The following is an 11917-nucleotide window of genomic DNA, read 5'->3' on the forward strand; positions in this document are numbered from 1 at the left end:
TGGATGTGCTGTGGAGTGAAATATCGTAAGAGCACAATCTACAGTCCACAAATCAATGTACTGGGAGGATGCCCAGGAGAGAAGGATTCACACCTGAATAATGACATCCCACAGGCCTGACTCTGCCACTCGCTCCCCCAACTCACTCTGGTCAGATTTCCCTTTTGTAAGACAAGGATATTTAAGATTGCTAGGGTCTTTTCCAATGCTAACATTTGATGGGTCGGTGACTGAGTCCTAATTGTGCCTCCTCAGGTAAGCCCCTTTCCTTCTACGGGCCTCAGTTTCTTCCTTTCATAGCACAAGGGTGTCCGGTCTCTAAAAGTCCCTCCTAGCTCACATTCTCAGGGTTCTTTGGCATTCTAAGGGCCCAGAGAGGGTGGAAAGAGCTCAGGGTCTAGAGCTGGAGTTCCTGGGCTCAAATCTTTGCTCTGCCACTCACTACCTAGGAGACTTGAGCAAGTCACTGAATCTCCCTGGGCCCCAGTTTCCTCCTTACAAACTAAAGAGAATCACACCCCTACTGCATAAGATTATTCGGATGAAATGAGGTAAGATATGTAAAGTGCTTTGCAAAACTGTAAAGCTGTACATGACTCACTGCTCAGCCGGGGAAAAATGAACCGGCTGGCACAAAGCCGAAGCCTGGGTGGTGGATGACAGGGATGTACAAATGGGGAAACTAAAGCTTGCTGGGATGACAGAAACAGAGACAGCCTGGGGTAGTGGAAAGAGCACTGAATTTGGAGTGCGAGGACCTGGGTTCAAATCCCAGCTTTTCTACCAACTACCTGCATGAGTTTGGGTGAAACCTTTCCCTCCCAGCCCCCAGGAGGAGGATGATAGAGCCATCCCCCATGCTTTTCTGGAGTGGGGATCCCAGGAACACCAACCCCAGCGCTTGGGGGAGAACAGCCTCTCTCCCTTTGTGAAGCCCTCCCTGAGGGCTTCCTCAGGGGGACGTGGGATTGTCTCTGCGCTAAAAGGGCTTCCTCTTCTTCACCCCTGTGACCAGGGAGGAGCAGGGAAGCTAAGGTGGGTCCAAAACTGGGGCCTCAGAGACAGAAAGAGTGGAGTGAGCTAGCCGGCAGCCAGTTCAGAAAGTCCTCGGCTGCTCACCTCCAAAACAGAAAGGAAAACAGGGCCGGTGCTGAGCAGCTGCTTCAAGGACAAAGTGCCTTAGGCTCAAAACTTTCTCCCTTCGTGGAGAGGAGAAGCATCTGTGCTAAAAAAGTCTTTCAATGGGACAAGTTCCCAGATGGCCAACTCTCAACCCTACCCTACCCACGCCCACAATCCCCACCCTCCGCCCCCACCACCAAAAAAAATCCAGCCTAAAGATACATTGCTAAGGGGGTCTTGGCTCCATCTAGAACCAAGCTCCCAGCGACCCAAGCATCCCTGCTCGCATTTCTACAGCCCTTTCCTCAGAACAGCCTGAGGATGAAGGCAATGCAGATGTTATTTATAGATGAGGAAAGTGAGGCTAAGAGCCTCACTGTGGCTGGGCCCCAGGCCTTGCCTACCCAAGGTGACACAGCGAAGTTGACTCAGACCTCCTGATTCATCAGGGGTCCTTTTACTTATTACTCTATCTTTGCTTATTATTATATGTAGTTGCTGTCTTATTTTCCCAAATATATTAAAGGTGTCCTCAGGTCAAATGCTCACCTAGGTGGTTATTAAAATTTAAAAAGCAGGAAATGTTGGCCCTAGCTGATTGGGGAGGGGAGACAAAGCCTTGCCCTTGGGAAGACTCTTGGGGACACCCTAATCAAGGTCCTCAGGGAACAGCAACAATGATAAGGATTGTCAGGAGAGGCCTTTGGGGTCGGGACAAGAGGAGCGGAAGGAAGGTTCAGAGAACCTAAAGGGGGACACCTCCTGAGTAGGAGCACCGACTTCTGAGCTCCCCCTGGGTCCACAGCCTCCACCCCCAGGTCATGGAAGTCCCTCCTCCAAGCACCTAAGCGGGCTTTTACCTGCTTTTGGTGAGTGGGGTTCCAGGAAAGCTGAGATCCCCTTTTGACTCTCCTCCTGCCGTCCCAGCCTGCCTCTGCCCCCTACCCTTTCCTGGGTAACCCGGCTCCTGGGTTCTCTGTTTTAAGCCTGGCTGGTCAGGCCCAGGACTTTCTCCATTAAGACAAGCAGTCTGCAGGAGAGAGAGCCTGGGGTGTGGAGCCGGAGAACTGGGTTTTGATAAGACCTTAACTAGCTGTGTGACCTTGGGCAAGTCATACAACTCTCTGGGGCTCCATTTCCTTGGTTGTTAAAATGATCAGAAATTCTTAACCTTTATTAGGTCAGCAGGTTGTTGAAGCCTATGCAGAACCATGTTATGTCTGTTTTATTCATAAATGAGGAGATGCTAAATCCCAGTAGGAGATTAGTAAAATATTTTATTTTTTCTGTTCAAGTTTCTAGACCCCCAGTCTCTGACATGTCTCCACAGTCCCCCAGAGGTTTGCAGCTCCAAGATAGGAACTCCTGCACTAGATGGGCGATCTGTAAGGTCCCCACCAGCTTTAAATCTTACAACCCCCTGGTTCTAATTCCTAAACCCTCCCTGTTCCCTGGGCCACCACAGGTCCAAAGCACTGGGCCTTGGCTTTCTTGATGTTTAGCTCTCCTGGCTGGTCCCTGACCCACTGAACAGAGGTCCTGTCCCGGTCACTGTCACCTCCTTCTTTCCTTTCTCAGTCCCCTTCCAAACACTCCAGGATCCCAGAGGGAGTTTTCAGTTGTCATTTTTGTTTGTCTGGCTTGGTTTCCAGGGAAAAGATGGCACAGCTTCCGAAATAATACCGCAGGGGCAAGACGGTTGGAAGTATGAGAGAAGCCTGCAAGTGACCCCGAGGGCATCAGAAAGACTCCTTACTGACCGTGACTACATGGCGAGGACAAGAGACAACAGATGGACGGCTGCAGTGTCGGCCTGGGACCGACCCCAAGATACGGAAAAGGTCAAAGGAAGGCCCGGATGGGAAGACAAGGACAAGAATCACACTAAACAGCAGGGCAGGGAGGAAGACCCACACCAGCAAGATCATGGCTCCACTAAGGATCTAATACTCGGGGAAGACCTCCATTGTCCAATTTAATTTATCCAGTTTTAAATTAAAGTTCGCCAGGGTTTAGCTTGCCTCCTTCCCTGCCCTCCATGGCAGTGGGCTTCCTTGGGCCCTCAAAGAGGATGGCTTCTTCCCATCCCACAATCTCCCTCATTCACCCCCACCCCAAAGTGGGCTCTAGAGGATTTCAAGCTAAAAGAGACATGGTATATCGTCCAACTGAACCCTTTCCTTTTACTGAGAAGCAAACTGAGGTCAGGGGTCACTGAGACCGTAAGGAGCCAGCCAGGATTCGAAGGCCAGGTTCCCTTGAGGGGGAAGGTGCAGGGGGCTCATAGACCACCCCCAAAGGGATGCTCCGTGCATTAAAAAAGGACCACCATCAGCACTGCTGATCCCATGCCCCAGAGAAAGGCCTTTTCTGAGGCATTAGGGTCTTCCCCAGACCTCAGTCCCTGCCCCTCAGAAAGCTTACAGCACGTAGACAAGGAAAATGTAACCTGAAGAGGAAAAGGGAATTCCCAGCTGGGGGAGATGAGAGAAGTCTTCCCAGACATGGCTAGAAGGAAGATGAAAGGTGAGGATTCTGTGGGGCTGGAGATGTGGTCAGCACAATCCAGGCTCAGCAGCCTATTGAGGTATGTGGGGCTTGGGGGGCAGCTTGGAGTCCAGAAGTATCAAATGAATGGAACATGTCTGCAGGGCTGGCCACGGGGGCCCCTTTATGAGCAGGGGAGCGGCATGGGCAGATCTCTACCTTTAAAGAAAATGATGATTTTTGCAGCTGTGTGAAGAATGAATCGGAGGATAACATAAAAGCCCATTGTGGTGGAGCAGGGAAGAGGTGATAAGGGCCTGAATTAGCAGGGTGCTCACATGAGGAGAGAAAAGTGGATCAATACGAGGTGTTGTGGAGGTAGAATCTGTAAGACTTGTGGACCAACTGGGCGGGGGGCCTTGAGGTAGAGGGAAGAGTCACGGATGACTCCTGAGGTCACAAACCTGGGTGGCTGGAAAGACGATGGGAGAGTGGGCTTAAGGGGAAGAAAATGAGTTGTTCTTTGGACATGTCAGAATTCGAAAAGACTTATGGAATTAGAGAGGCTATCCCCTTAGAGAGAGCCTGCAGTCCTGCCCTGAGGGGAGAAAGCTGGGTTTTGATGCCAGGAGCCTGACTGCCCATCTGGGGCTCTCTTCCCTCCACAACAGGAGCATCTTTTGCATAGAAATAGAGAGATTTCAAAGCCCAGCTTAAATGTGACCCAGAAGAGGAGTACGTAAAGAACCTGGCAATGGGCTCCATTCTGTAAGAACCTCTGAGGCAGGGGGCCGCGGAGCACAGCAGGAGAGGGGCTGCACCCAGGAGGAAAGGCAGAGACTCCTTTCTTCACTCGACCATTCCCACTGCCACTTTTGTTGGGAAGCAGCTGGGTGAGAGTTACTGAGATCACACAGTGCTAAGTGTGTAAGATTCTTCTAGCCCTAACTAGGCCTGCTTACTGGAGAGGAATGAGGAAAGAAGGACCCCAAAGGAATCCAAGGGTCGAATGACAAAGCTGGCTGGCACTGAGGGACACATGTGGCTTGTCACCTGTCCCCCGCTCACAAGAGAGGAAGGGCAGCAGGGCTTTTACGGCTCTTACTTCCCTTAAGAAACAGTCTAATAAGCCAAAGAGAAATCACAGGACCATAGATTGAGACTTGGAAGGGATGGATGAGGTCGTCCTGACACCCACAGCCCATTTTACAGATGAGGGAACGGAGGCCCAGTGAGGAAGCAGCTAGCCTGAGGCTATACTGGCAGTGAGCCACAGAGCTGGGTCAGGAGCCTCAATTCTTTCACCCCGTGCACGGCAGATTCATTAATTATCGTCTCAGACTCAGTGCTCCGCTAGGGAGATGCCCGGCCATCCACTCTCGTACCTGAGTCTCTAGCCCTGGAGGGACGGCGGTGCCTTTCTAGGGAGCATGTTCTCTGCGCCATTGTCAGAGTGAATGAGCGCTGGCTAGTGGGGGGTGGGCGGCCTGTCTCACGCTCTGAATCCTGCGGAAAATGAACACCAGCAGCAAGGGACCAGATCACTTTAAAATAACTGCATCCTTTAATGGCAGTAATACAATTATTGGAGATGAAGGGACCACAGGAGAAAGGCGCGAATGACATTTCCTGGAAGACAGATGTGGGATACAAAAAAGGGAGTGGGGTAGGTGGACTGAAGGAGAGCCATGCGACCATAATTGTAAAAATACAGTGCGGTATATACATATTTGCATCATCAACGTCAACTCTGAAATATTATTTACACTTTTATTAACAATCTTGGTTAAAGAACGATTTTTCCTTAAAAACTCTAGTCTGATGGGAAAAACTATGGGCAAATTAGAGCTCTGGGAGGTTCTTATCCCATTTCTAGGTCCTCAAGAGATTTCCTTTAAAAAATTATTTCATTTCAGTTTCACAAAAAAAAAAAATCCCAACAAAAAACACCGTATCTTGCATATTTTACAAATGCCATGGGACCTGGCCCTTTAGGGGAAGGGAGGAGGAGAGGGGGGCAATCTCACTACTGATCGTGTCCCCCACCCCCCAAACACCTGATCAACAACAGCACAAGAGCCCCAGAAGGGGTGCGAGCTGTTCCCCCAGAGAAGCTGCAGCGGCCTCACACCCCTCATGGAGAGAGGGAAGCCACATGCCAAGGGAGGCAGTTTGTACATTATTTATGGAGACGGCAATGGTTACAAGAGCCAGCAGGCTGGGGAGGGGAGCAGGAGGTGGGTGCCAGGGGACACCAATAGAAGAGGCAGAGTCCACATAAAAAAGACTGCTTCTTAGCCTGGCTGGGAGAAGGGGGAAGAGCACGCAGAACAGCTTCCAAATAAAACTATCTGAATTTTCCTCAAGTTTTCAAACTAAAATTCTCCTAGAGAAGTGGGGCCATTATATGACAGTGGCCAGCCAAAGACGAACAGGACACAAACACGCCAGGCACCTCAGAAGGCCTGTCCTGTCCTCTCCAAGTGTGACAGCCTGCCTCTGGCTGAGAGTGAGCCAGCATGCCCCCCGTCCCCCAGGGCCTACCCCGGCAAACCCTGCCGCCAGAGCAGGACCCCCTCCCAGCCTCATTTCCCCTTGCCCTCTGACTCCCACCTGCCCTGATTCCCCTACGTGTCTATGGATCCACTATTATAACTTTGGCTCTGAAGCCCAAAACCGTCAACAGGGTTTCATGGTGCAGAATTTAAAAGAAGGCATGAAACAAAAGAATGACAAAAGCAAAAACTTTCTTGAAAGAAAAAAGCTGGGGACTTTTTTTCTTGAATGGTTTGTCCATACTAAGGAAGTGGGAACAAGGAGGAGGAACTGAGGGCAGTGGGGGTGTGAGCAGGAGTCTGGCCCAGCCTAGGGGCAAACAGCGCAGGTGGGGCCCACAAGCCCTCCAGAGCCAGACTGCCTAACGGACAGGCTGAGGCTGCCTGCGCTCCAAGCCCTTGGGCCTGCTGCCCACAGCTGCTGACATAAACTCTGGACAAGGGCAAAGGGAGACCCCGGGGAGTGGCCTGGGGAACTCCTGCCCCCACCTTGCCAGTGACCCTGGGGCTGCTCTCAGAGGTTCTCTAGCTCACCCCTTCCCCACCCTGGTCCTGGTCCCCGGGGGGCTTCCCTCCAGCTCTGACTCACCATGAGCCACTCCCCAGTGTGCCCCGGGCCCTGAGAATAGGACAGTGATGGACAGAGGAGCTAGGGTGATTTACACACACAGAAAGGGACAGAGGACAGGACGGCTACACAACTTGACCAAAACCACCCCCAGACCCATGGCAACATGGGGCCCAATATGCACTTTTAAGGGATCTGGGCAGGAGACTTTGATTGTTCAATTAAAAAAGACATTTTCTCGGAGATAGCCTGTGAGTCATACAGCACTGACCAGAACCAAAGATTTTTATGTACAATTTATAGGAACCAAAGAATAAAAAAACCCCAAGCCCTCTCCCCCCATGCCCCCACCCCCAGTACCCCTCCCCTGACATTCCCAACACTGAATGTGGCCATGAAATACAATCACAGGATGGGGGATGGGGGACGGGGTCCAGGTTAATACTACTGGCAGAAGGGGGATGCAGTGGGGTCAAAGCCTTTAAAAACATCTTTGAGGGACCCGGCATCCTGCTCGCTCTCTCGGGAGGGGCTGTTGCCAGCGAAAGGGCTCCCAGAGCCAGCCTTGGACGCCTGCTTCACGGTCCCAAACAGGGTGGGCACAGGCAAGTTGTGGAGGCCGGGCTGGGGGGCCCCCTCCGGAGAGGGTGCAGCTGAGGGGGCGGTGGCAGGGGTCGGGGTTGCCTTGGGGCGCGGCCGATTATAACTGTTGTACCTGTCCGTGGCCGTGGGCTCCGAGCCTGCCTTGCCCGCCTCCGGCTGTTCCAAGGCCGACTTGCGGATGAACGGAGGCTCTTTGGCCTTGGCCGCCGAGCTTTTGCCATTGCCGTCAGGACCCTTGGGCTGAGCACCCCCCTCAGGGGCTGGCTCGGCCACTTTGCCGCCAGAGTTCGGAGTCCTTGGGTCATAGAGACTGATGCCGCTGAGCACGTTGCTCTGCCCACTCCCACCACCTTGGCTGACCCCCCCAGCCGCCAGGACTCGAGGGTCGTAAGGGGCGATAGCTGGAGGTGAGGCCTCGCCGGAGGAAGCGGGGGGTGGCGCGGCCACCTCAGGAGTGCTGGGCTTGGTGGCACGGGACGACGCGGTGTCCCCGGGTTTCTGCAGCCGGGGGTCAGCAGGGGCTTTCCGCACTCGGGGGTCACTGGGCTTATCGCTCGGACTGGGTGCCGAGGGGCTGGACGCGTTGACGGTCTTGAGGATTCGAGAGAGCAACTCAAAATCCGGCAGGTTGGCGGCAGAGGCAGTGGGAGCAGAGTTGGGGTCCGAGGGGGCTGCCCCACGCTGCCGGGGATCTGAGGGCCCAGCGGCAGGGGGCCGGTGGAGGCGGGGATCGAGGGCAGGCAAAGACTGCAGGGCAGCAGGAAGAGAGGTTGCAGAGTCTTGTCTGGGGACAGGGAGCGGGATGAGGTCCTCTGGGTTCCACAGCACAGTGCGAGCAAAGCTGGGCTTGCTCAGGGTCACATCCTTCTTGATGTGGCTGAACTGCTGGAGCTGCAGCCGAGGATCCCGCAGCAGGGTCCCTGGCAGGGCGTCCAGAGGAATGGTCACTGCTTTTTCCCTCAGAGCCCTCTCCCCTTCCTCTTCTTCGGGGGGCCCGGACCCCTTCCCACCACTGGTGCACACCGGGCTTGGATGAAGTCCATCAGGCTTGGAGGTGGCAATGGAGCGAGCCAGTCGGGGGTCCGAGGGCCCCGAATCCCCAGAGCCCGAAGGGCCGGGAGCATCGGTGTGCCGAGAGAGTCGCGGGTCCCTGGCGAGCCGCGGGTCGGCGGGTCTGCCCCCAGCGGCAGGGCCCTTCTGGAGGCGGGGATCGCCCGCCGCTGGCAGGGACCCCGCGCTGCCGCCGCCTAACTCCCCACCGGGCGCCGGGGGCCGACTGGAGCTCTGCTGTCGCAGAGTTTTGAGGATGGAGGTCACGCTGCTTCCTCCGTCGTCCTCGTCGCTAGAGTACCAGTTGCCTGTGTCACCTGCGAGAGAAGGACAGACGTCAGCAAGTGGGTGTCGCCGACTTCCTCCCTTTACGCTTGCGCTTCAGCCAATGTGCAGGTCCCTACAGTAACTATCCCCCCCCCTTGCAGAGGTAACGAATGCCAGGCAGCAGAATAAGGTCCGTGCAGTCCACGAAGTCAAGGGGAAATAGCTGTCCAAAGCCTTCAGTCTGTCTCATGGGCATCTGCTCTTGGAGCTGTATTAAACTCCCTCCTCTGCTACTCAAAATGAGGGTGTAGGAGCGGAGAGAGCCTTGGCCTGAGAAGACAGGCTGCGGGCTCAGCTCTCACTCCCCACAGCCTGGCTTGGACTTGCTGGGGTGGAGGTGGCAGGAAGGCGCTCTGTGAACAGCCAAGGGTAGGACTCTGCCTGGCCGCCATCTAACCTGTTCCCTCAAAGGTCCCTCTCGCCCTCTCCCCCGCTCACCCACGCCGACGGCGGCGCCGGAGCTCCCTGCACGACTGTGAGTGGGCCTGCCTGATGACAAGTGACCGAGGTCAAAAAGCAGTGGTGAGAACCCAAAGACTGTCTCTATCACCCGGGCATCCTTCGAGACCTCCTCGGACCCTAAATCACACTTCAGCCCTCACCAACTCTTAGGGCATCGGGTGCTACGACTCAACTGTCCACTGCACAATCTGTGTGAAAGCACCTGACAAAGCACAAGGCTCTCTCCCCGGCCGGCCGGGATCCTGAGTCTTTGCCCCCATCCACACAGACCACGGGACGCTGGCTCCGGCCACGCCTCAGTGAAGGTGCGCTTCGCAAGCAGCCTCCCTCTGGCCCAGGACCCTCGGCCGGAGCCCTGGGGGCCTGGGGCACAAACACACTTGCCTTCCTCATTCTCCCGCTCCTGCTTGCTGCTCTCAGCTAGCCTCCTTGCCCTTTCTTCTTCCTGCTGCTTCTGCTGGATGCGCAGGTATAAGGCCCTCTGGGCAGAGGGGAGGAAGTCAGGGACACTGGTGGCGGGCTGCTGTCTCCCAGGGGGCCCTGCTTCGAGGAAGCCATCAGGCTCCAGGGGCTGCTCTGGGAAAACGTGCTCTCCTGCCTCGCCTTCCATCTCCTCATAATGTCCATAGTCCTCTGCTGGGGGGAATAACCATGGGGCGAATTATTAATCTTTGGGAGGCAGTCAGGAGTTGCATTCCTCGAGGGAGTACCCTCACAGCGAGACCACAGACCCACTGAAGGAGGCCTTGAGGAAGTCAGTTTGAACTCCAAAGCCATTCCTGCCCATGGATTCCCAACCCGTGAACTTCCAAAGAGATAAAACAATCAGGTACTTTCTCCCCTACTCCTGATCAGAAAGTCTACTCCCTCGTGCAGCTTTACGAGAAGCGCGTGTACACGCTTTGGTGGCAATGAGGGAGAAGAGAGTGTCCCCTAACTGACTGTCCAAGAACGGGTCACAGCAGGGAGGGGCAGCCAGGATTACTTGGACAGACACTGCTAATGCTTTAGAAGAGTCGTCAGCAGGGGAGGGAATGCCATAAACAGCTGGAACCAGAGAACGCTGAATGAGAGCACACCCAGGCATTCACATAAAGAGCTTTCTCCTCCTGCATTCAGAGAAAGAATGTTTTCTTCCTTTGGGACTCACTCTAAATTGAAAAATCATTTGGGAATTATAAGAGCAGGTTCTACTTATGGAATAAACTGCAAAAAGAAAGTAATGGCTGGGTTATTTCTAACAGACCTCCTTAACACTGCCCCCTCTGACTGCAGGACCGAATACAGGGCCACGCGTCGGGTGTGCGCTTAATGAATGCTTACAGACTAGGTGCTTTTGGCTTGTTAAAAATAATACATATTTCACATTTAAGAATGAAATAGTTAAACTTCAAATAGACATGCTTGCTTTGCTCCAAGAATTCTATCTCTATGTCGTACGAGGAAAGTGTTGAGAATAAGCAGATTGCACAGGTTGAAGGAAACAGATTAGATGCCTGTTTTGGGGTGGCTGCGGTCCTAACGAGTGTGGCAAGACCACCCGGGATGAGTGTGCTGAGTCAGTCCATTTCTGGGGAGTGAATTAACTAAATCCTCACTCCCTGGCCATAGGAAGGGCGAGAGGTGCCACCCACAAGTAAACCTGCAGCGGCCTCAGAGTCAAGCAGCCGGCACGTCTATTAACCATCGAGCAAACAAGAAAGAGCTTTCCATGGAGAAGTGACGAGGAAGAGAAAAGAAAGCAAAGCCCCAAGACTGCAGACTACAACAGGCACAAAATCTGAAGAGATGCACAGAAAAATGCTGTTATTATCTTACAGGAGTTACTTTAAGAACCGTTAACGGAGACATGCAAGCAAAAGGCTCCAACGTGCAATCACCTCTGGGCTCTTCTGCAGTGTGTTAGTAGATGTTAAGATGTTCAAGCCAGAAAAAGTCTCCCTTCCCAATGATTCAAACCAAATGGAATCCTCCCTTGCAGGTTTCCCCAGAGCCTAGCTGCCAATCCCCATCCCAGGAAAGCACGTACCTGCCTCCCCCATTAGTCCAGGGTCCATCTCCATGCCCTCCTGCTGCTGGTAAAAGTTTTCGTAGAAGTTCTGAGCTGGTGGAACAGGGGGCATCATTCCGGAATGTGGGGAGTCTCCAGGACCATAGGGCATCATCGGTGGGCCCCCAGGACCCATGGGGGGTCCAGGATTCATCCCAGGGCCCATTGGCATGTCCGGGTGCATGTCGGGATGCATGTCCGGGTGCATGTCGGGATGCATGTCGGGATGCATGTCGGGATGCATGTCCGGGTGCATGTCGGGATGCATGTCAGGATGCATTGGTCCTGGCATGGGCCCAGGGGGTCCCATGTTGGGCCCAGGCCCCATTGGCCCAGGGGGCCCCCCAGGCCCAGGAAATCTGGGGGGAGGTGGAGCAGGGTGTCTAAAAGAAAACACAAAATGGGATTTTGATTCTACTAACTTCCTGTGCCATTCGACTTCTCTCTCTGGGGTCAAGAAGCTCAGCTAGTTTGTGAGTGGTGTCAAGGAGGCCAGGGTCCCGGGCTGCGCCCTCCACCCAGAGCTCTCACTTCCCCGACAGCCCACCTCCAGCTCAGCACTCACCTCACCCCCAGCTTCTCGGCCAGCTGCCCCGTGGGCCGAACTACGATCTCAAACAGCGACGGAATCTTTTTGTTGTACATGTCCTGCTGCTGCTGAAGCTGCTGGGGAGACAGGGGCTCGTGCGACGG

The 11917-nt window shown here is 54.2% G+C and overlaps 1 protein-coding gene across 9 annotated transcripts in view; it reads right to left on the bottom strand.

The window, feature by feature from the left end:
- The window catches only part of LOC114030932 (zinc finger CCCH domain-containing protein 4-like), a 47734-nt gene that overhangs the window by 8475 nt on the left and 27342 nt on the right, over positions 1-11917 (bottom strand). For 4 of the 9 annotated variants that reach the window (XM_027845886.1, XM_027845883.1, XM_027845884.1 and 1 more), the window contains 4 exons: positions 11790-11917; positions 11204-11607; positions 9559-9810; positions 7062-8702 (listed from right to left, as the gene is read on the bottom strand). The exon at positions 11790-11917 ends at the window's right edge or, in 3 of these variants, runs on beyond it. In XM_027845886.1, coding sequence (XP_027701687.1) covers positions 7177-8702; positions 9559-9810; positions 11204-11607; positions 11790-11917 — 2310 coding nt within the window. In that variant the 3' untranslated portion in view covers positions 7062-7176. Of the gene's footprint in view, positions 9-7061; positions 8703-9558; positions 9811-11203; positions 11608-11789 lie in introns of those variants that run through there. The other 5 variants (XM_027845887.1, XM_027845891.1, XM_027845889.1 and 2 more) reach the window with 4 other exon arrangements.

The sequence above is a fragment of the Vombatus ursinus genome, unplaced genomic scaffold, assembly GCF_900497805.2.
Source record: "Vombatus ursinus unplaced genomic scaffold, bare-nosed wombat genome assembly UNPS02015030.1, whole genome shotgun sequence".
NCBI lineage: Eukaryota > Metazoa > Chordata > Mammalia > Diprotodontia > Vombatidae > Vombatus > Vombatus ursinus.